Source organism: Schistocerca serialis, chromosome 8, assembly GCF_023864345.2.
Source record: "Schistocerca serialis cubense isolate TAMUIC-IGC-003099 chromosome 8, iqSchSeri2.2, whole genome shotgun sequence".
Lineage (NCBI taxonomy): Eukaryota > Metazoa > Arthropoda > Insecta > Orthoptera > Acrididae > Schistocerca > Schistocerca serialis.
The window spans coordinates 297,489,857-297,515,239 of NC_064645.1; the positions used below are offsets into that span (position 1 = coordinate 297,489,857).

Genomic DNA, 25,383 nt, shown 5'->3' on the forward strand with positions numbered 1-25,383 from the left:
ATTCACACAATTCATGGCTTCAAAGCCTGACAAGTATGGGTGAAAGCACTGGTTTGTGGTAGATGTTGAAAGTAAGTATATACTCAATGGCTTCCCTCATCTTGTTACGGATAGTGCACAATCCCAAGACGAAAGGGTTTCAGATTATGTAGTGGTGCGTCTAATGTTTCTTTGATTGGCAGAAATGTCGCTACAGAGAATTAGTTCACTTCACTCAAACTAGCAAAAAAATTGAAAGAAAAATCAACCTCCATTGTAGGAACAGTAAATGCAGTAAATGCTCTGAAGTCCTTGAAGAGTCCTCTGTATTCCACAAAAGTTTTAGAACATGATGATATTTTGTTGACAGTCTATCAAGGGAAGAAAGCAAAAAATGTGCTAGTAATATCTTCTCTTCATCCTAGTGTTACCATAAATACAAATGAGAAAAGCTCCACAAACTGTATGTTATTACAACAAAACAAAATTTAGGGTTGACATAGACAAAATGGCGAGGCAGTATTCAGTCAAGGCTTCCTCTAGAAGATGGCCAGTGCACTACTCCGACAATATCCTTGACCTAACATGAATAAATGCATCTGTAGTATTTAGGGCTGTTGCTGGGAAGAAGATCAAAAGAAGACATTATTCAGCAGCCTGCAGATGAACTATGCTCTGAGCATGCAAAGAGTCGCTTTCCTTGTATGACCACAGACACGTATGAAAAGAATGAAAATTAAGACGAAATGCCACAGAAGAGCCATAAATGTTAAGTTCTCAAATTCTGCAAATGTAATAAAACTATTTCCACATGCAGTGTTTGTAAGAAGATGGTCTGTGGAAAATGTACACAGGAAACTAAATACAACTGTTTAACTATGAAGTAGCTGAAATTTCTGTACACATGAATAGTTAAATTTTTTATAAATTTAGAACAAAGAAAAGCCTGTCACTTGCTTACACTTGTTTGTGTGTTACCAAGTTCAGTGAAATTTGTTCATATGTCAATAAATGATATAATTTGTGTTTGTTCTTTTTATTTACAACTCTGCATCTGAAATGGCTATAAACTTGCAAACATTAAAATATAATAAATGCTTAAAATTTTGAAATAATAGTTCACAAAACTTTGTTTAAATGGTAGGGGTCAAAATGACGCCTCGGGACACTCAACGGGGCAGGCAAAGTCTGGTCATCCGAGTGTTAGTAACAGACTGGAACCATTTTTCCTGTCAGTTGCACGTAAGCTAATTCCTCAACAGTAAAGACTCAGTTTATTCGTAAGTAAGTTTCTTTGATCGGCACTATCTGATAACTGGTTTCCTTTATTTTATGTATTTTCCAGTACCTGGCAGAATGTCACCTTTTGTCCAGCCTTTGTAGGTAACAAAAGCAGTCTTTGAGGGTTGGGATTTGGCTAACAAAGTTCTGTAGAACCTCATGAAGTAGTGATGTGTGTCTTCTGTGGCGTTGTTTGTTAAAATATAACGATAATCGGTGAAAAATAAATAAAAATTACTACCTGTAACTGTGTTATTTGCAGCTCATCAAAATCCATTTGAGGTTGTACAACTGAATTCCTTGATCTCCACCAGCTCCTGAAGGGCTTAGGTCTATCCCAACACCTGAATCCATCTCCCTCCTCAAACCAGGAACATGCACTTATCTTTCACCTCCTCCACAACCCCCCCCCCCCCCCCTCCCGGTCTTCCTACCGACCATCCCATTATGGCAATCCTCCCACAGAACAAACCTTTGCTTCTTTTTGAACAGTACCTCCAAACTATTGTTCATAACCTACCCTTCTACAACCAAGACACTGGTCACTTCCTCCTTCATCACCTCTCCACAGTTCCTGTCCTATTACAGAATATCTCTGGCCATCCCTATTCTAATGCTGCATCCTATTGGTCATTCCCTTGTGGTCAACCCAGGTGCACGACCTATCCTACCCACAACCTCCTACTGCACTCCAGTCACAGCTGTTTCCTACACAATAAAAGACAGGGCCATGTGAAAGCAGCCATGTAATAGATCAGCTATGCTGCAATTACTGTGCAGCATTCTATGTGGGCTTGACAAGTAACCAAGTGTCTACTCTCATGAATGGCCACGGCCGAATGATGGCAAACTGATAACTTGATCACCCAATCGCCGAACATGCTGCAAACCACATAACAAATGACTTCAATAGCTGCTTCATTATGCAGGTCATGTGGATATTCCCTTCCAGCACTAGTTTCTCTAAACTACGTACACAAGAATTGGCTCTCCAGTTTATCCTGCACTTTCACAATCCCTCTGGCCTACAACTCTGCTAACCTGTTCCCTATTGCCTCACTTTACCTTTTTCCTTCTCTCTTCTGTTAGCACCACTCCTTCCCTGTCCAGATCATGTGCGGCCTTCCATCACTATCATCCCCCACGTGGAAAGCCTCCTCTACCCTCCCCTCTCCACCCTCCTTTCCCACTCCTCTCCTTTTCACTTCTCCCTGTCTCCCTCTTTATCTCCACCTCCTCCATTTTTTGCCCCCCACCCCCCCCCCCCCACCCACCCCTCTCAATTTTTCCATCTCTCCTTTATGCTCTACCCTTTGTACTCCTTCATCTTGTTGTGAAGTCACTAAGTCAGCCGTTGAAAGACCTGACTCTTTCCCACCACCGCCTTCTTGTATCCTTACGTATCCCCTCCCCAGCTCCTTCAGCCCAGACAACTGCTTTCAATAACCAGTCTCACTGTGGTCACATCTGTGTAGTTATGTGTGTGAATGTGTGTATATTTACCAGAAAAACAGCAAGAGCTCGAAAGATAGTGTGAATAGTGTTCCTTCTTATGTATTTCTATGCTCCGCTTAGCAGTCAACTATAGGCGAGTGATTGTTTTTCCCTTATTTTACGCACTATTCCATACAAAAAATCCCATTGTTGAAAAAAATATATAGTTTTTCTCAATTTGACAACATGCTTCATGAATGTCACTCTTGTAATTTGTGACCGGAACACTGACATGTCAGTCCCCACTACATATGTATCACATGTATTTGTTTTTCTGATGAGTTCTACATCACTGAGGACCTGCTCTTTGGAACTAACAATGAGTCTAAATAATCAACAATAATTGTTAGCTATTGTAGAGAATTAGTTTGGATTTAAAATTTTGGAAACATATGGAAAAAACCACTTTGAACAGCCACAAGGAAAGCACAACCTTTACTCTTATTTTTTCCAAATGTTATTATCAACTAAAACAATTAGCTGTTGGACTTCCCAACAACAAAATGTAAAGTAAAACTATAAGAGTGTGTTAAAACCATTCAAAGATTTAGCACACTTACTTTACCAGTTTTTTATGTCACAACATACTCCTTTTCTATTCGTTATGTTCAATCTAATGAATATTATAGCCTTAATGACTTGGAACACTAAAAAAGAAAATGGAGGGAAGTGCAGATACGGGTACCTTAACTCCTCTGGCAAGCTGCTGTAGTCCAACTGATTATTAATAACAATCATAGCACAGAGTGTTCGTAGTGAGGGTGCTGAAAGTTGCAAAAACAAGAAACACAAAATTAATTATCATAAACTGTAACCATTCTAATCAGTAGCTTATCAAACATTTTAATATTTAGTAAGTTTCACTGAAAGCAGCTCAAGAAAGCAGCTCAATTTTCAAATTAAATCTACGTACTTCTTTGTTTAACTATTAAAATACACTGACAATTTATGTTCAGTTTTATGAAGAAAATGTGGTGGAGATTAAATTATAACATAGCCTAATAAGGATGTCAAAAAGACACAAAGTTGGCACAGGAATATGTAGCTGCATTAAATTTCATTTTGCCTAGTACAAACAAAATGAAACATTTTATACGGTCACTGTCATGCAACATAAGAAAGAAAGAAGCGCTGGACTAAAAGTAATCTATAAATTGCAATATTTTTAAACAGGGAAGGACCATTCTAATCAGAAAGGAAACTGAAAATGAAAATTTGTGAAGGAATAAGCTCTATGTCAACTTTTGTACTTAGAAAATTATTTAATAGTCCTTCACGAATTTCTACTTTTATTGTGTTCCTAGTAATAAATCTTGAACTGATAAATATCTTGTAGGAAACAGGATCTGACTAGTTTGCAGGTACACCTGACAAAACATTTTGCTCATATTTGTATGAGTAACCGAATAAATATCAGAAGGTGGTACAAACATCTGGTGATGCATTATGGGACCTCAGTATCTCTCAACTTTAGGAAAACAACATTTCATAAGAAGTTTACAGAAGTGTTAATTGAAGAGCTAATACAACATACAGTCCAAAACAGATCATCTTATTTTATCATCATGAAATCAAGCAATGCCAGAATGCATGGCAGTACTGTTACCAAGCACATGTGACTATTCTCCATCTTGGTGCAATTATTATTTTATAGATATAAACTAAATACAACAAATAATCCAGGTAATAACATGCTAGTCAGTATATCATGTTCTAGCCCATGTGACAAAAATCTCAGCACTTACTAACAGTTTCACACTAAGATCAACAATACTACACTGATATTTTTCTTGCCAACAGCCTGTCCCCCCCCCCCCCCCCCACCTTAACATTGTTTCTTTACACTAGGAAAAGGAGACAAAACTGTTTCTTTGTAGGTACAAAAGGGTACTTATTGTCTGAAAGTTTCCAAACACATTAAACTGCTTCTTATTTTGTCTGCCCTTTTCCTACAAAATAATCAAACATGTTTATAGCTGGAATGATTATCACACTGACAACGAAAAGTAGCAAAATTAAATAACACTCTGAAATAAAAAATAAGAACTCTTCTTTAAAATTACAAGACGTGTTAATGGACTAGTCACACATCAACCAACTTTAAGAAGATAGAATTCTTGATATTCACTGTACTCTTCTTTCAAAAATAGAAATATGAAAAATCCAACACTGTTAAATTTCAAAACAAACATGCAACTTACAGGTATACATGTTACATACCAAAGTCCAGTATATGCATATCATTATGATCCATAAGTTTTGAGTCAATGCCTTCATTGTACAGATCTTCAATTACTTGGTATGACATCTGTCCCTGGTATGGACTTGTACCACCAAATAAGAAAACTCTGTCTCCAACAACAAGACATGACTGCCTCCTCCTCCTGCTTGGAGGTTTCCCAAGTGTCTGCATAAGTGTCCAAGTGTTGGTCACTAAAAGAGAAATGCAGGAGTGATACTCTATCGTATTTCGCTATTATGTAATACTGTCCTTCCTAAACAATGTAGTTCAAGTGTATACTAAAGACTATTTGAGAATCAAAGAATCAATATTATCATCATCATAATTTTGGAAAAGAGGGTTGATTCAGTGTTTATTGTCCTTGATGTCAATGAAACATTACAGATGAAGTATTAGCTTAGTTGGAGAAAGGGGGGAGAGAAAATTAGTAGTTACCTTGACAAAAGGAGTATAAAGGCATTCACTGAAAGTGATTTAGTGAAAACATGAAGAAATAAAATTCAGTACTACCCATTTGACTATGTTTTGGAACAGGGAATGTACTCATTAACATCTGATACTGTGTTAGTTTACTACAATGTTCTTTTCATGAAATATACCATTCACCAATCAACAAAACAAAAAGTAGAATATTTACATGGTACAACTGCACCAAATTGGATTTTCTGTCATCTGAGCAAACAACAACAATCTTTTTTAGCTTCGTCATTGTATGGTACAAGAGCTATAATTTGTAACTACCGATCTGATATTATGCTAATGATAGGCAATCAGTGTGCACCTAGAATCACTTTCTTGACCTGTGGACAAATGAACACCAACACTGATTCTACATTGAGTATATTACTTGTTTATATTTAACAACTTACAATTCTATATTCATAATAAGAGACAAATTGAGTTTTGATTATGCAAGTATTATAAATTACGCCTGTAGATAAGAAAAATAGTGGCCATGTGATGGCATTAATATTGTCCTCAAGAAAAAGAAAGTCTGTATTCAAGATTTATTGTCAAGTCGATGTGTTTTACATTGTAGATACATTTTTTAGCATAGTACATACAGCTGATTTACACAGACTGTTTCATATTTACATGAACAGAAGAAAGTAGAAAGTAATTTGTAAATTTGACTGGTTTTGTCTTTCGACGAAAGTTGTGCGACAGACATTTTTCCAAAAGAAATCCTAACTGATGGATTGTTTTTGGGCTTCTGTATCTGCGAATGATCCCATTTTGTGCTAACTATTTCTAAGAAGGAGTAAACAGTTTTCCTCAATTGTTGTAAGTACTGGCTGTGAGAATGCGACAAGCTTTGATTCCAATCAACAGACTCATTTGAGTCCACAGAATGACCACTTACAAGACCACTGTTTGTAACACCTGAAGTCAACAACACAGATTTCATTGAAATGTGTGCGAAATGGGCCTGCCAACTCACTCAGAAATGCAAAAACCAACTCTTTTCAACTGTGCCAGAAAGTACTCAGAAGTAACATGAACTCTTAATTAATTGCATTGACTGGATTGAACCTTATGAGTTAATAGCTTGATCTTTTTTTATTAACTGTCACTTACATACAAGAGATTGAAAATTTAACTGTCTGTAAGTAAGGGAATTTGAATATTGTATTTTTGCTCAGATTATATGTTCCTGTTCCTATTTTTGGTTTCATTTAGGTTTTTGCAATGGCTTCTACTTGCTTTTGATACGGACAACACTGCTAAAACTAAAAATAAAATATGCATAATGATCACTTAATTTAGTATTACTGTAACCTAAAACTTCTGTATGTATCAAGCAAGCGATCATTGTACAATAACTTTATTATGAGCAGAACAACAGAATACACATAAAATGTCATCAGTTACATTTCTTAATTTCTTCCAAAGCTTATGTTTGAGATATTGTACTGTGATGAATGCTGTTAGGTGGTTATATTTGTGTCGTGGTAGTACAATTAACTGGCCACTGAGATCGCCAGACCTTAAGCCATTAGTGTTTTGTTTATGGTGCTGGACAAACTAAAAAAAAAGATGAATATGCGAGATGTACTGCTCGGTCACATCATGGAGGCTACTGCCCTTATTAGGGAATGTGCACAGCCACTTGGACAAGCAAAACAACATGTTCTCTCACGAGTGCACAAATGCACTGAAGTTGATGTTTGTTTGTTTTGTTTTGTTTTAGGGCACAAAAACAACTTGGTCATACACACCCATGTCAAAACTGTAGAACACGAAACCAAAGAGAGGAGTTACAAACGACTACATGTCAGTCCCAAACAACTAAAGACAAGACAGCTAAAAACAGGAATGTGGAGAAAGGTCTGTAAAATATGCCATAGAGAAGCAGAGTTCTAGAACTAAAAATTAAATGGTCTTCGTCATATTGCTACAATGGACAGAAAGTAAAACACGATCAACAGCCCAAGCATCGTAAGCTAAAACGTCCAACAACTCAGACGGCAAACACAAACGGGAACGTAAGTGGTTGAAAAAGTGGTATTCCATCAGAAAATGGCAGACAGTCAAAAGTTGGGCGCAATGGGTACGAAGAGGTGGGGGAGTCCCACTCAACAAATAGCGATGGCTAAAGAGATAGTGCCCAATACGCAACCTAGTTAAATTGATCTCTTAGGACTGAGAGAAGGTCGTCTAAGCCACTGGGAGAGGCTTAATGGCCAGGAGCTTGTTCCCATGAAGGGAGGATCAACAGTGACACCAGACTGACGCCACCTGCTGACACACAGCAACACAGATACCATCGGAGGGAATATAAGAACTAGTAGGCTGAGGTACAAGGACTGCAGCTTTGGCAGCAGCATCAGTGGCCTTGTTTCCTGTCAGACTGACGTGACCAGAAACCCACATACACATCACAGTGACTCTGTCAAGAGTGAACAAGTGACAGGGATGTACAGGATGCAGCACACAGAGGCTTTGAGAAGGGCACTGAGAGAGTTGGAGCAGATGATGCAATTGAAAGGCACGTGTTGGCAGATGCACTGCATGGCCTGATAAAGGGCGAAGAGCTCTGCTGTAAATACTGAGCGTGTTCCAAAAGCTTGTAATGAGGCACCATTTTCTGACACTTTTTTTTTTTAATAGAAATAACAGATATCATTTATACTATCGATTCTTGTGTAGGTGAACATTATCTCCACTGTTTAACTAAAGGAATTTCATATGATTATGTGTACCATGGATAATATTTCTGACTACAATGTATAAAAAGAAATTAATTTGTCACACACTGTATGTACAGTTAAAATTACTCTTCTTTTAGAAATATTTGAAATTACAAAATATCTGGCATACTTAAAATTCATATTATTAATTGCACAATCTAATGCTAATTATTAAATTTATTTCTGGATTCATTTATAAAATAATGTTATATCTTGGTGATGATTCTTCTTTTCTCAAGAATGCTTGTAAACTCTTTTGCTTTGTAAATCCTTAAAATATCGTTAGTACCGCAGAATGTAAGTAGTAGTGGGTATGCCTCTGATGGAGACAGATGTATTCTTTATGATTGACACTAACAATGTGATTTGGAATATTAAGTGGAAATTGTAATAACGGTGTGATATTGAAAATGTGGAAAAGAATAAAATTCAGGAGTAATACAGGCAAACCTTCATAAGTTATTTGGTCATCAAGAACCTACAAAATCAAAATTTCAACCACAAGAATGTGTCCCTAGACACAATAATTGCAGCTAACAACAAGAAGAGAAAATGAAGATAAGTAAAACATTTCTCTTTTGTATATCTTATGCCTCTCGAAGCTTTCAAAACTTGTGCAGAGACAGAGAATTTTAAAAGTGATGTGTGGGAGGGTAAGATTACAAGCTGATACCAAAAAATGTTGGCGCAAATGACAAAGGCGCACCTGACACCATGGTCAGTCAGAGCCATCAGTGCACACAAAGGTACAACTGGAAAATTAAATGCGAAGGTCGTGAAACTTAAGGTGACAGAGCGAGGCTGGAGTAGTGTCCTTAGGAAGCAAATGAAGGCCAAGGTGAAAACGGGATGCTGCACGAAGTCAACGTGGTGAAGGGTTCACACCCATCGGGAAATTGGCAAGTAGCATGAAGTTAAGCTGCTGGAGCAAGAACTGAAAGCGAACTCCAGGAGGTAACAGAGAAGAGGGACACACCCTATACTGGTGATGAAAGGAGTCATCGAAGAAGGAAGCATATGATAGGTGGCCACGCATGACAAACGAGCAGCATGCATACCTGCTGAGGAGAAAGTCACAGCAGTAGGACAGCAGTAGTTCGGCAGCTTCTGTATAAAGATTCTCAACTGGGCTAGTGTAAAACTCCACCAGTGGCCAAACGAATGCCATAATGGTGGATAGTATTCAGATGGCGTAATACGGGCAGACGTGCAGATGCATGAACAAAGCACCCATAGTGTAGTTTCGATCAAACAAGGGACTGGTGCAAACAGAGGAGGGTGGTTCGATCGACACCCTAGGCTGTACAATTGCGGATATGTAGGACACTGAAGGACAGCCTATAGGGGGCTTCCAGGTATGACACGTGGGAGGAAAAAAGAGTTTCCTATCGAGCATGAGCCCCAGAAATTTCATAGTTTCAAAGAATGGAAGAACAACAGGCCCACGATGTAAAGATGGTGGGAGAAACCAACTGTGCTGCCATAATTCCATACAAACGGTTCTGTCAGCGCAAAAATGAAAGCCATTATCAATGCTCCATGAGTACAGACAATCGAGACTTAGCTGAAGATTCTGCTCAATGAGACAGGTCCGTGTAAAACTGCAACAGACACAAAATCATCAACAAAAGGAGCCAGAGATGCCCGGCGGGAGACAGGCCATTATAGGCTTAATGGCAATGGCAGAGGACAATGCTCAGGATGGAACCCTGAGGCACACCATTTTCCTGGATAAAGGTGTCTGGCAAGGCAGAACCCACACATACCTTGAAGACTCAGCATTTAAAAATTCCTCAAGGAAATGGGGCAGGCTGCCACAGAAGCCCCACATGTAGATAGTATGGAGGATACCAGTCCTCCAGCAGGTGTTATAGGCTTTCTCCAAATCGAAAAACAGGGCCACAGTCTGGGATTTCCCTCAGAAAACCATTCATGACATCGGTCGACTAAGTGACAAGATGGTCAACTGCAGAACACCACGCTCGAAATCCAGACTGTGCAGTGGTTAGTAAATTGCGAGACTTGAGCCATTATACCACCCAGGCATAAATCATATGTTCCATCACCTTGCAAATTCAACTGATGAGAGAAATTGGGCAGTAGCTAGACAGAAGGTGTTTGTCCTTGCCAGGTTTGTTGTTGTTGTTGTTGTTGTTGTTGTTGTGGTCTCCAGTCCTGAGACTGGTTTGATGCAGCTCTCCATGCTACTCTATCCTGTGCAAGCCTCTTCATCTCCCAGTACCTACTGCAACCTACATCCTTCTGAATCTGCTTAGTGTATTCATCTCTTGGTCTCCCTCTACGATTTTTACCCTCCACGCTGCCCTCCAATACTAAATTGGTGATCCCTTGATGCCTCAGAACATGTCCTACCAACCGATCCCTTCTTCTGGTCAAGTTGTGCCACAAACTTCTCTTCTCCCCAATCCTATTCAATACTTCCTCATTAGTTATGTGGTCTACCCATCTAATCTTCAGCATTCTTCTGTAGCACCACATTTCGAAAGCTTCTATTCTCTTCTTGTCCAAACTATTTATCGTCCATGTTTCACTTCCATACATGGCTACACTCCATACAAATACTTTCAGAAATGACTTCCTGACACTTAAATCTATACTCGATGTTAACAAATTTCTCTTCTTCAGAAACGCTTTCCTTGCCATTGCCAGTCTACATTTTATATCCTCTCTACTTCGACCATCATCAGTTATTTTGTCTCCAAATAGCAAAACTCCTTTACTACTTTAAGTGTCTCATTTCCTAATCTAATTCCCTCAGCATCACCGACAGGTTTAGGTATAGGTATAACAGTAGCTTAACACCAGCGAAACGGTTAATGGTGCGTACCAGTGACATGGGGGTTAGCCGGGCAAGGGTATCACATGGCAACAATGTTGTAGAGAATCTTCGAGTCGGCGAAGTAGAAGACCATTTGCTTTTGTTTGACTTCTTCAAGCCTTTCTGGGTAGTAGAGGAAGATTCAGTTGTTGGGTGGCTGGAGGGACGTAGGAAGTCTTCATGAGAGTATTCCTTGTGTCCTTTCCAGCCTGCTGGTTGTGTAGCTGGTGACTTCGCCCCACGAGGCAAAAGTTTGGTGGCGTGTTGCTGCACAGTTGGAGGAGATGACAGGGATACAACTATGATGCTGGGAAATTTCACAACCACAACACAAAATTTGAGGTTGCATGTCTGTGTGGCCATGTCCTTCGTGGAGCAAGATGTAGCAAGAACAGTACTGTAGGTGCCATATGGTACAACACAGGGTTTCTGACTAGCCAACAACTTGTGAGCATCTAGGTAAGGCACTTTTTCTTTCACCCGGATCTCCTGTACACCCCGCTCATCGGGATACACGGGACTATCGCGGGAGGCAGCGGCGTGATCGCCAGTGCAGTTGATGCAGCAGGGAGAAGGAGGTGGACAATCGTCCTCATGATCATCCCTGCCACTGGTTACATATTTGGCTGGCGTCGACAGAACTATCGAGTGTGGTTGTAACAATGACACTGATAGCAGCACATCGGGTTTGGAATATACGGTCTGACTGTGGTAACTTCATAGCCTGCTATGATCTTTGATGGAAGAACCACTCTATCAAAAGTGAGAAAGAGAGTGCGTGTGGGCACTAATGAGACATCTACTTTTTTCATCACTCAATAGACGGCAATGACACCCAGATCAGAGATGTACCTTTGGATTTTTGCCTCTGTCAGACCATCAAGAAGCCTTTTGTAAATAACATCACAGGAAGAATTCAGTGTTTGATGGACATTGACACAAGCAGGATAGCCATGGAGGAGTGAAGATGCAAGCAGTTGTTGTGCTTGAGAATCAGAAGTAGTCTCCAAAAGAAAAGTACCATTGTGTAAACAAGAGCAGGATTTCACAGGGCCAGTAATGGCTTCAACACCTTACTGAATAATAAATGGATTCGGTGTTGCAAAGGACAGGATTTTTAGGTACAATTTTCAGATGAAAAAAAGGAACAGGCGCTAAAATAAAATAAAAATGGGGTAAGAAGATGCTGATTTAATCAACTATTTCAACAAGTTCTCTTTTGTTCATTCTAGTTTATTAAATTGCAAACAAATACATCAAATCATCATTCATTAGAAGAAGGAAAAAACAAAGCCGTTGCATGGGTCATTAAGCCTATCTACGTTTTTTAAAAAAAGTATGTTTCTATTAGGAGATAGAACATCTTTGTAGTTGCTGAAGCGTATTCAAAATCCACAGAAACCAGCGGGGAAAATTTTGTACTCACTACGCATAGAAACTATACATATGTGGCAAATTCCTCAAAAGCCACATTATTTTGAGGACTAGACTCAAGTTTGTCTTTGGCAATGCCATCCAGCTGCTCCCTCATACAAGGAAGAATGTCCTACTGTTTTTTTCCTATTCAAGACCTTGCTCTTCTTATCATTTAATAGGTGCAGTCAGGTACTTGTAACTATGGACACAAAATAGTTCTGTCCACAAATTATGCATTTTCTCCAGTATCAGAAGTTGCTTTGCCTTCAGAATTGCACCTGTGTCAGCTGCATCCAAAGAAAGAACAAACTTTTTAATTTTGGCACACACTATACAAGATCCCCAGGAAGTAATAACCGAGAAATCTGGAGGGACAGGCCATTCATTTCCCTGTACGCAACAACGCGTCTTAGAGCTTCCAGTATGATCTTTAGGGCAGAGATGAATTGATTTGCGGTGGCACATTCATTCCTTATGGATTCACAAACCCTCTGAAGGCCATTGATCAATCGTGTCACCTGCTTCATTTTAGGGAATAAAGGTTTCAATTGGTTAACAGCTGAAATCAGGAGTGGAGCCTGGTACATAAGCACCAGAAGAACTTTTTAAATCTTGGTACCATTTGGCAACAGTTTCTGACAGAAGTTCATGATTGACTGCGTTACTGAACTGCCATTGGCTTTCACTTTTAAATTTCCACTTTTAAATTTCGTAAATTTGTGGTAAGACCTTACAGGACCAAACTGCTTAGGTCATCGATCCCAATCATCCACTTTTAACAACATGGGGTTAACTACAAATTAATCATGTTCAATGTTAACATGCAATAACCACTCACAGATGGCAGGTGGCAGCACTAGCAGCGGAGGGCATATAAAGCGCATCTGTGGGGACGCGGAAAACAGTCCAGTTATTGTTATAATGTGGAAACAGTGTGATTTATCTGATACCCAAAAGCACATGAGCAGTTCCAAAATGGCTAGGTTTGTAAACTGTTTGCCACCACAGTTAAAGTTGACCATGCATGGCAAAATGGCACTATCCAAAATAGGCACTGATATGCTGGTGTGCCACGGGTGACAGATGATGGGTGAATAATGGCTGTGGAGAAGTTTGCAACTGTTGAGAAACTGACTGTCAAGATGAACCAAGGGGCTACCAACAGTGTCTCCTCAATAACCATTCAGCAAACAATGTTGGGTATGGGCCTCCACAACAGGTGCTTTGCTCATGCCCTCATGTTGACTGCTGTTCATTGGCAATGAAAGCTGGAATTTGTACACCACTACTGTAATCCTCTCTGTCCATCTCCTCCTCCCACTATCCCTGTTCATTTCCTCCTTTCTTCTCTACCTCTTTTTCCCATCTGCACCTTCCATCTATCCAGAAGATGTGGGCAGAGAGAGGGAGAGGAGGAGATGGACAGAGAGATGGTGAAGCAGGAGATATGTACAATACACATGTCAAACCCATACGAAATTGAAGCCATGGGAAATGGCTAGAGTTAAAATGTATGTGACTTTCAAAGTTGAAAGTTGCTATCTTGGGTTAAGGCAGTAGATTACCTGACTAACATTTAAATAGGCAGGCAGGGTGAAGTTAAGAGTCTCATCTTCATTGTTTGGTTTGTAAGTATGGCTTTTGATAACACTGTACAGGCAGACAGCTGTGTGGGCGTAATTGTTACTTGGAACTTTAAATTATTCTGATGTGCTACCATTTAGAACTTATTATGGGTGCATCAGCTCAGGACAGAAATACTGTGTCTGATTACTAGTGGGCATAGACTCTTAGTCACACCATCAGTGAGTGAACACTTCTGTGGCAGTGAATTTGTTAATGTACAGAGAGTTGTATGTGCTGGCTGAATTTTATGATTTGCTGCTATTTAGGTGACCTAATTCACAGCTCTACTTCTTAGTTTCTAACCACTATTGCTTAAATAGCACACTGCTTGCACTGTAAAGTTGCACTGTTTTTCTTTTATATTTGTATTGTGTTCAGCAACTACTTGTTTGAACCCAGTACTCAGAACAGGTTCCTATTTGATTTGAATAAATGTATGATTAATACCAATCCTTTGCTTATGAGCCACATTATTGTCCTCTGATATCACATCCTATTTTTTCCATTATTATTCACAATCATTTATTAATTTGCTAATTTAAGTTGCCTCATGACTGATCCTGGTTTGTAAGGGCTCAAAGCAATGGTACATGATCAAAACTATGTTGTACTGATGAGCCATATTTTGTTTTAAGGTAATGATCTCTCCTTTTGGTTGTTAGGTACCAATGAATTAATGCTGATACCAATTAATTTCTCATCTTTAATTTTTTACTGAGCCCAAGAGATGTTTCTATTGTTTGGTCTCATTCAGGATTAAAACTGTTGTAGCTAGTATGCTGCAATGGGAGCATCAGAAGTGAGACACACTTTAAGAATAGAATGCATGATATTTGTGAACCGAAACCACAGATTGTATGATTAAATTTTTCTAGACTAAGAAAACTTTTTGTGACTGTCCAGAGCTGCTCCATAATATACTCCATGAAGAGGCTCTTCCAGCTCGAGTGCCAACATGCTGGCAGCCTGGAGCCTGCAGGCAGATGTGATCAAGACTGAATGAACAGCTGATATATTGGAAAACTAGCAGTTTACCTGCAGCGTATGAGACCATACATTGAACCAAGCACTTATGGGCATGGATAGACAATGGCTCACAAACACAACAGCACGAAGTGCAACTGCAGTTTAGTAGGGACACAAGACAGGTAACCTATGTCTACCACTTGTGCATGTCCATGAGTGGGCTGATGGGTACTCACAGGCGAGTATGCCCCACGCAGGCCAGCACTGGAACAGCTTACCAAAGGAGATGACAAACTGAAAATAGTCGAAGTAAACAAGCTTTGACATTACAGTGTCATTAAGGGAGGAAATTAATCTTGTGGTAAAGACAACAACAGCTATTTTCAATAGAAGATCATAAAAGCAAGACTCCCAATGAAACTTCCCATTTTCCTTCAGACATCAGGATTAAATATATTCAGGATTTAAAATGTTCAGCTTTAATTGTTACTTGAGCATCCTGTGAAGAATTCTACTTCAGAAATTGTATGCACTGTATCTCTTTGCAGTCAAGTAACAACCTGATGACTGAACAACAAGCCAATGTTGTCAGCTACCCTATTTGCTACATTTTTAACATTACATTCATTGTATGTCTTTCACAAAGACATTTGTGTGATCAACAAATATAATTTTTAAAATCATTTGCTATGTTTTGGGACAGAAAACATATATGTTGAGTCCTAAAATAGTAATGGGAATTTTGTGTGTTTGGAAAGAATTTTATTTGTCTTAATCAATTTTCATCCCCTCCAATGTACTCCCCATTAGAAATCATACCTTTATGCCAGCACATTCTTCAGCTTTAGTAACATTACTGGAATTCTTATCTTTGGAACAGCTTTTTGTTCTCTCAGTGATGCTTCTTTAACTTTATCTATATTTGTAGAATGATGGGCCTTTAGAGCTTTCCTTTCTTTTTGGGAACAGAAAAAGGTCACATGGGCCCAGGTCTGGCAAATGTGGAGACTGAGGTGTCATTATTACATTGTATCTGTAAACAGATACACGGAAGAGCAACAAAGTGTGAGCAGGTATTTATCATGGTGCAATATCCATGAACTGTTTCACCACAAATACGGATTTATTTCTGGATTGCTTCAAATAAACAGAGTTGAACTTTTAAGTAGTGAACCTTACTGTTCATTCAACTTTCTGGCAAAAACTCATGGTACACAATGCCATTAAAAACTAACACCATGAGCAAAACCTTCACATTTGACCCACTTGTAGAGCTTTTTTCAAACTTGGCAATTCAGAATACTTCCAAAGAGATGACTAAGTCTCAGCTCCAAGATCACACCTGTAAATATATGTGTCACCATCTGTTGTGACATGTTTCAGTACTTCCTCATTGTTGACTACTTCTGAACTCCTGAGCATTTTGCATTCACTGATAATTTTATTGAAAATTTAACAATATCGTGAAACATTTTACTGTAATACATTTCATACTCAAACATCTAAGTAGAAAAATTGTATCATGGGCCAACTGATATACCATTATCATCTTCAGTTTCTTTGACTGTGACTCAGCAACTGTTCATAATCATTTCTTTCAATTTTCCAAGACTGCATCTGTTGATGGTATGGCCGGAAATCCAGCGTGTTCATTGTCTTCATCACTGTCATGACGTTTACCACTTGTAAACCCTTGTTTTACTCGTAGCAGACTCACCAAAAGCAATATTCAACATTTATAAAATTTTGCTGCAGTTGCAAAAATTATTACAAATTCTCCAATCCATTTTTCTACAAACAAAATAATTGCTGCTATTGCCAAAACACATGTAACATTTTTTAGTCTGGTGCCAGCTAACACTGTACACATACTTTTCTCGCATTTTCACCAATACAAGAAAGAAAAAAAAACAAAAAACAAACAAACCATGTGAATTAAGGTAATACAACATTCAAAATTACAAAAAGTCCTGGTGATTATATTAACTATTATTCAATTGCAGCTTAGTAGAAGTATTTTATCTCTTAGTACATGGTAATTATTGTTGACAATATAATTTAATTGGATAAATAAAAAAATATACTCACCCAGCAGTGGCAGGAGAACACACATATATAAAAAAAGGTTTTACTTATGCAAGCTTTTGAAGTCAGTGGCTCCTTCTTATGGCAGAAGGGTTGAAGGGGACGGAAGAGGTATGAACGACAAGAACTGCAGAGGTTTAGGAAAGAGAGATAGAATTCCAAAAAGTGACCCAGAAGCCCAGGTCAGGGGCGACTTACTGGACAGGATGAGAAGGAAAGACTGATTTTTGGGGACTGCATTGGGCAACATTTGATAACCTGAGAGCTTAAAGGTGGAAAATAGGGTAACATACAAGACAGAAATTACCGCGAGTTAGGAGGAGTGAAAAGCTAAGCACTGTACTCAACAGAGGTAGGAGGGGGACAGTAAACTGTAGACACGTCGTTGGAAAATGAAAGATGTAGAAAACTAAAATGAAGTGGAGAAAGGAGTAGCTACTCTAAGTACTTACCAACAACTACTTCACCTTTGAGGTGCAGACATACAAATAGGCAAAGGGTACGACCACAGGAACCAGGATGGCTCCTTCCTATGTCAACCTTTTCACGGGTTGCTTAGAGGGGGCTTTCCTGGGATCCATAAGCATTCAGCCCCTAGTTTGGTTTGGATATATTGATAGCATCTTTGCCATATGGACTCGTGGTGAGGCTGGCCTGTTAAAACTCCTGTTATCTATCAATACCTTTCCCCAATAAAATTTCAGATGATCCTATTCATCCCATACTGCTTTCCTTTATGTTGATCTCATCTCATTAAACCTACTAACAAACAGCAGTACTTACATTTCGACAGTTGCCATTCTTTCCACATCAAATGTTTCCTCCCATACAGCCTTGGTATTCAAGACAAACATCTTTGTTCAGCTGCAGACTCTTTACAGCAATACACCACCATTCTCACCACAGCCTTTACTGGACATAATTATACATTACCCTAGCTCAAAAGTACACTTCCTGGGCCATCACATCCAATCCTGGTCCTGCTGATCCCTCCAAAAAACTACTTTGAAGTGCACCACTTGTCATTCAGTATTATCCTGGTCTTGAATGTATTTATCAGCTACTTGACAAGGCCATGACTTCCTAAAATCTCACTCTGAAATGAGACCCATTTGTCTGAAATTTTGTCCACCACACCTAGAATAGCTTCTTGTTGCCCTCACAATATCTGCAATATCTTTGTCAGACCCTATGCTCCATCTGCACCCATCTCCCTACCCTATGGCTCCAACCCCTGACTGTCTCTGCTGCAAGACTTGCCCTATGCACCCTCATACCACAACCTACACCAGCCCTGTAACTGGCAAAACATACACTATCAACAAATCATATCCCGGCTTTTATGGAAGCACTGTTCATCAGCCTTCTGCATCGTCATGACTACCACCAAGTTATCAGTTAGGATAAATGGGCATAAGCAGAGGGCGTACACTGGCAACACACAATATCCTGTTGCACAGCATGCTCTTCAATGTGACAGTCATGACCTCAGTGCCTGCTTCACCACACATGCCTTTTGAATTTTCTTCCCACACACCAGTTTCTCAGAACTCCACAACTGGAAACTAGTGCTACAACATGTCCTTGATTCTCACACCCACCTGGCCTTAATTTAGATTAATTTCATCTGCTTCAGCATTTCTTCACAGTAACTACTTCTTCCTTCACTCCATTTTAGTTTTCTACATGTTTTGTTTTCTGACCTTCAATTTTTCTGACCCCGTATTTTTCATTCTTATTAACTCATACACAAAGTTCTAGCAGTAAGCTCTGTCTTGCATACTACCCTGTCTTCCACCCTCAAACTCTGAGGTTTTCAAATCTTGTACAGTGCAGTCCCCAATAGTCAGTCTTTCTTTCTCATCCTATCAGCTAATTCTCCCCTGACCCAGGGTTCTAGGTGACTTTTTCGTACCCTGCACCTTTTCCTAAACCTCTCCAGTCCTTTCCATTTACCCCTCTTCCTTCCCCTTCAGTCATTCTGCCAGGAGGAGGAGCCACTGGCTCTGAAAGATAGTTTAAGTAAAACCTTTTTTTATGTGTGTGTTCTACCACCACTAGGTGAGTAGATTTATTTTATCTATCCAATTACAGTAAATACTGTTGGGTATACATGTGCTTCACGTGCACAGCTTATCGCATAGTTCAAAATTCTTAAGCTTGTATGTTGTAAAGAAGTCGATGGATGTCTCATCAATGGTTATGATAAATAAATATTAATATATATATATATATATATATATATATATATATATTCTTATTGGAAAGAGAGATCAGCTCTCTACTAGTAAATATTTTACTATGCCACTTACCTGGAGAAAACTGGTACAAGTCATTGAAGTGCTCATCACAGAGTCCATTGTAGCCACCAAACACATACAGGCTATTTTTGTATACAACTGTCAACAAGAAAATGCATAATGCAGTCAATAGTAATTGAAACGCAAAATAAAAAATGTAAGAAATGGGGAGGGGGGGGGGGGGGGGGGGGAGGGAGAGGGGGAGAGAGAGAGAGAGAGAGAGAGAGAGAGAGAGAGAGAGAGTGTGTGTGTGTGTGTGTGTGTGTGTGTGTGTGTGTGTGTGTGTGATATAATGCCAGTGGGAACCAAAATTACTAATGCTGTGTAGGTTGACAAAGCACCATTTTTGAACTACGGAAACGTGGCACCACGTGTTCCGATTGGCTGCAGGATTGCCCTGTTGCCAAATGCTCTGGACAATGCACGACTACGAATGCTTTGATTGACGGAGATCATGATGTATCGACGGCGACCCGCACACTTGGCGGTAGCGCCCCAGACTTCCACTCTGGGGATAGAACCCGCTGGGGCCCCGACACATCCATTGTAGTTTCATGATAAGACATACTGGGAACAAACCCATCAACAGCTGTTAGTTCGCATACAGAAAGCCTTTTACAAATTGTGTCAGCCCTGAAAAGGGCCTTTTTGTAGCAAGGACATTGTTTACTTAAAGGAGATACTTTAACTGGCGACCTTCTGACGCGACATAAGCCTGGTAGTGCCTAACTCCTGGAATTGTGCTGATGCAATTGGCGGCATGCTGAATGTGATCCATTAATTCCTCTTCGTTTCTAGGTGGTTCATGTCCGGGTGGGTGAACTAAAACCTTGAAGAATACCCGCAGGAAGAAGAACTGTGGTGTGGGATCTGGTGATCGTGGGGGTCATGTCCTATGAGCACCTCTGCCAATTACCTGGCTGTTGAACAGTTCATTTAAATGCCTGCACACAGCATGTCTATTATGTGTGGGTGCCCCATCATGCTGCAACCACACGCATAGCTGTATGTCCAGGGAACACATTCCAGCAGGCCGGGTAGAGTTTCCTGGAAAACGTGAAGTTAATAATACCCTGGTAAGTTGAGGAGATAGACTGACCGGTCCAATCAGATGGTCACGTACAATGCCTGCCCAAATGTTGAGTGAAAATCATTCCTGGTGTCCATGGACGTACACGACATGAGGATTTCCCGTTGCCCAGTAATGAACGTTTCGAGTGTTGTAAAGGCCATCCCGATGGAAGGTGCACTCGTCGGTAAACAACACAATGGTGGGGAATGTGAGATCTCTTGCCACACTTCGCAAAATCCACAGGCAAAATCCTAGCCTGTGTTTGTAGTCCACCACCAGATTTAGGTCTTGGACAGGGTGAAAACTAAATGGATGCTGGCCATCATCCCTCAAAACCTAGAAGACCAACCAATGAGTGAGCCCCATGTCGTGTCAAACCACTCTAGTACTTGTCGTAGGTGCTTCCTCGAAGCGCTTGAGAATAGTCTCTTCAAATGCAGCATCCCATCATGTTCGAGGTCTTCCAGCATCACCATGATATCCCACTAAAGAGCCTGTTTTGCTAAGTCGCTGGTGAGTAGCTGCAAACTTTTGCGGGCGTGGGTGGCGTCTTGCTCGGTACCGTTACTCATACAACCAGCGAGCTTCATGCGTATTACCATCAGCTAGTGCGTAAACAAAAACCATATTTCGTTCTTCAAATGAATACTGTGCCGTCATGCTTACTGTGTGACTAAATCACAGCCGATGTGTGTGCTCCAAAGCAAAGCTTACATATGAATATTTACTATCAAAAACAGTCTTGATCACAAATTAGTTATTCTAGTAACCAGTTTCGACCACAACTGTGGTCATCTTCAGACCAATGAGCAACAACCTCCTTCTGGTGGTAAATCACTACCTGGTGGTAAATCACTACTCACCAGTCACCAGAATAAATAATTTGTGATCAAGACTGTTTTTAATAGTAAATATTAGTAATAACATTGATCATTGTTTGCTCCCACAATGTATTCAAGAGTAATTTACGTGTAAATGCCTCCAAAATTATTTGGAGACAAATAGCAAGACCTATTCGGCACATGTGCGTACCTCATTTTGATCACTCTCCCTGCCTCAATCTCCCATATTTTCGCATGTTACTTCCTGTACCTTTCCAGTGCCACACAACCCTTTATCCCTTCCTATGAACCCCTGCCCACCCCTCACTCTTTCTCCTTTCTATTCTAGTTCACATCCACTACTTCCACCTCATCCAGTCACATGTGCCAGCCACCTCCTTCACATTTATCTACCCTCAAACCTGCTACCCACATTAATGTATATATTTTTATTATTTATTCTTTACTTTGATCGTTGTGACTTCTCGCCAATTTTAGTTAGTTAGTTTTTGCCTTTCGCTATTGCCGACCCCCTCAGATTTCATCTTTTTTCCCCCTTTTGCATTCATTTCATCCTTGTCATGAATTTTCACATGTATTTGGGTGCATTTTTGTGAATTTTTTGGATGTAATTCTACGTTATTTTTGTAACTTTTCACATTTTTTCCAGCACCATGAATCCTTGCTCCTTCCATCTACATCAATACAAAAAAGTTTCCCCATCCCTAGCCAGATCCCAGTCCCAGATACTGTTCCTGCGTTGTTGCTTAGCTCATGGAATCCACCCCTCCCCCCCCCCCCCCCCCCCCCCCTAATGGCTTTACCATTGAATTACCCATCTCTGGCTGCCACCCCTCCTTCCACAATGCCCTCTACCTGTTCAAATTCCGCCAATCCTTATCCCACCACATCCCAAAATCCCACTGTCTGGCCACAGAGGAGCATCCCCCTCATAAATCACTACCACCCTGGTCTGGAGCAACTCAATTACATTCTCCGCCATCGTTTCGATACCTCTCATTGTGCCCTAAAACGAGAAATGTCCTACCCACTATCCTTCCCACCCCTTCTACAGTGCTATTCCGCCATCCACCGAGCCTACACAACATACTCTTCCATCCTTACACAACCCCTGATCCCAACCCCTTACCTCATGGCTCATATCCCTGTAACAGACCTAGATGCAAGACCTGTCCCATACATCCTTCATATCAAAATTGTTTCTAAGGGTGGAAGGAGAGCTATCTCACTACAATGTGAAATAAATATAATTTACATAGTCACAGTATGCCCCTGTGCACTACAATCAATTGTCTACGAGTGCTATGCTAAATTCATCTACTAGTTTCATGTTTCTGTTTCTTGCGTTCTTTATCAGGTCACTCACACCCATAATCTAGGTCGATATTACGATTATAGTATACTGCAACAAAATTAAATTAAATTAACATGTCTGTGTGACACATTAGTTTTTTGGGGGTTTTAGGGCACTCAACTACTGAGGTCATTAGCACCCAGTCACAAATGTAAGTACAAATATAATCTGGTAAAACTCCAGAAAGTTCTTACAAAGACGCAGATAAAATAATTATTAAAAGAGTTAGATGTCTTTGGACAAGTCCGTCAAAGTAATAAAACGAAGAACATGAGCAGCTGCTCGAACATCATCAGCTAAAACTTCCTGTAAAGTAGATGGCAGAGGCAGGACAACACGAGCTTGATTAAAAAGGGGACACAAGAATAAAACATGGCGCACTGTCAATGCATGACCACAAGGGCACTGCAGGGCAGGGTCACCGGATAGCAGGTAGCGGTGGCTAAACCGGCAATGCCCAATCCGCAACCTGGCCAAAAGGACCTCCTCTCGCCGAGATGGTCAGGAGGAGGTTGTCCAAGCTGTTGGGAATGGTTTTATGGCCAGGAGCTTATTTTCTTGAAGTGACGACCAAGTATCCCACCATGACGACACAAGCCTCTTACAAACAATCCCACTAACGTCAGACGATGGGACACAAGGGGAGACTGGCCAAGGCAAGACAACTGCAGCCTTGACCGCAGCATCAGCAGCCTCATTCCCAGGCACTCCTACATGGCCTGGAACACACATAAAACTAACAGGAGAGCCATCATCAGCAAAAGAATGGAGGGATTGCTGGATCCGTTGCACCAAGGGATGGACCAGATATGGAGCTCCAAGGCTCTGAAGAGCACTGAGTGAATCAGAGCAGAGTACATATGGAGAATGGCGGTGGCGGCTGACATACTGAACGGCCTGATTGAGAGCAAAAAGCTCGACTGTAAAGCTGGAACACTGGTCGAGGAGCCGGTATTTAAAGGCGACGTCCCTGATGACAAAGGCACAGCCAACACCATCATCAGTTTTGGAGCCATCAGTGTAAATAAAGGTGTTACTGGAAAGTTGTGCACAAAGTTCAACAAACTGTGAGCAATACACTGCACCCAGAGTACCCTCCTTCGGGAGCGAGCTGAGGTCAAGATGAATGTGAACCGGAGCCTGGAGCCAAGGTGGTGTCGAGCTCTCACCCTCTCTGAAGGTGGTAGGCAGGGCAAAACCCAATTGTCGAAGCAGGCGACTAAAGCGGACTCCAGGGGGCAGCAGGGCAGACACATACGACCCATACTGACGGTCGAGAGAATCGGCGAAGAAGGACTGATAAGCGGGATGGTCGGGCATTGACAACAGCCGGCACGCACACCGACAAAGCAGTACGTCGTACTGGTAGGTCAATGGTAATTCGGCAGCTTCAGCATAAAGACTCTCGACGGAACTAGTATAGAATGCTCCAGTCGCAAGACGTAACCCCCGATGATGGATGGAGTTGAGACGGCATAAGAGGGATGGCCAAGCAGACGAGGCTCCCATAATCCAGCTTTGATCGGACTATGGACCAATATAAGCGAAGCAGGACAGTTCGATCCGCTCCCCAAGATGAACCACTAACAACATGGAGGGCATTAAGGGAATGTGTACAAAGAGCAGCCAAATAAGAGACATGCGGAGACCAACAAAGTTTCCTGTCCAGTGTGAGCCCTAAAAACTTCGTTGTCTCCACGAATGGGAGAACAACGGGACTGAGATGTAAGGATGGTGGAAGGAATGCTTTATATCGCCAAAAGTTGATGCAAACTGTCTTCTCTTCAGAGAACAGGAAGCCATTAGCCACACTCCATGAGTATAGGCTGTCAAGACAACGCTGAAGGCAGCGCTCCAGGAGGCATGTTCTCTGGGCACTGCAGTAGATCGCGAAATCATCGACGAAAAGTGAGCCTGAGGTGGAATGCAATCCATAATTGGATTGATCGCTATGGCAAAAAGGGCTACACTCAAAACGGAGCCTTGAGGCACTCCGTTCTCCTGGAGGAAGACGTCGGACAATACGGAACCCACACATACCCTAAACATTCGATCTGTTAAAAATGAATCAATAAAAAGGGGCAGGCGACCACGCAGGCCCCACCTGTGCATAGTGCGGAGGATACCTCCTCTCAAACAGGTATCATAAGACTTCTCCAAATCGAAGAACACAGCTACAGTTTGGCGCTTTTGCAAACAGTTGTTCATGATGAACATCGACACGGTCACAAGGTGGTCAACAGCGGAGTGGCGTTGACGAAAGCTTCATTGAACATTGGTAAGTAGCCATCGAGATTCAAGAATCCAAACCAACCTAGCGTTAACCATGTGCTCCATCACCTTACAGACACAGCTTGTAGGAGAAATGGGGCGGTAACTAGAAGGAAGGTTTCTATCCTTCCCGGGTTTGGGTATGGGAACAACGATGGCCTCACGCCAACGCATGGGGACCTGACCTTCGGCCCAGATGCGATTATAGGTATGAAGAAGAAAGCATTTGCCTACCGTAGAAAGGTGTGTTAGCATATGAACGTGAATGGCATCTGGCCCCGGAGCAGAGGACCGGGACAGTGCAAGTGCACGTTCGAGTTCCCGCATGGTAAAGGGGGCATAATAATCTTCCAGATTCAGCGTGGAAGGGTCGCCGAGCCTCTTCTGCCTCTTTTCTGGGAAGGAAGGCAGGGTGGTAATGGGCG

The 25,383-nt window shown here is 41.0% G+C and overlaps 1 protein-coding gene across 2 annotated transcripts in view; it reads right to left on the bottom strand.

Annotated features, from left to right (window-relative positions):
• Nucleotides 1–25,383, bottom strand: part of LOC126416152 (kelch domain-containing protein 3) — a 110,699-nt gene that overhangs the window by 15,890 nt on the left and 69,426 nt on the right. For both annotated transcript variants that reach the window (XM_050083701.1, XM_050083702.1), the window contains exons 6-8: nucleotides 19,432–19,518; nucleotides 4,975–5,187; nucleotides 3,440–3,518 (exon numbers count right to left, since the gene is read on the bottom strand). In XM_050083701.1, coding sequence (XP_049939658.1) covers nucleotides 3,440–3,518; nucleotides 4,975–5,187; nucleotides 19,432–19,518 — 379 coding nt within the window. The remainder of the gene's footprint in view (nucleotides 1–3,439; nucleotides 3,519–4,974; nucleotides 5,188–19,431; nucleotides 19,519–25,383) is intronic.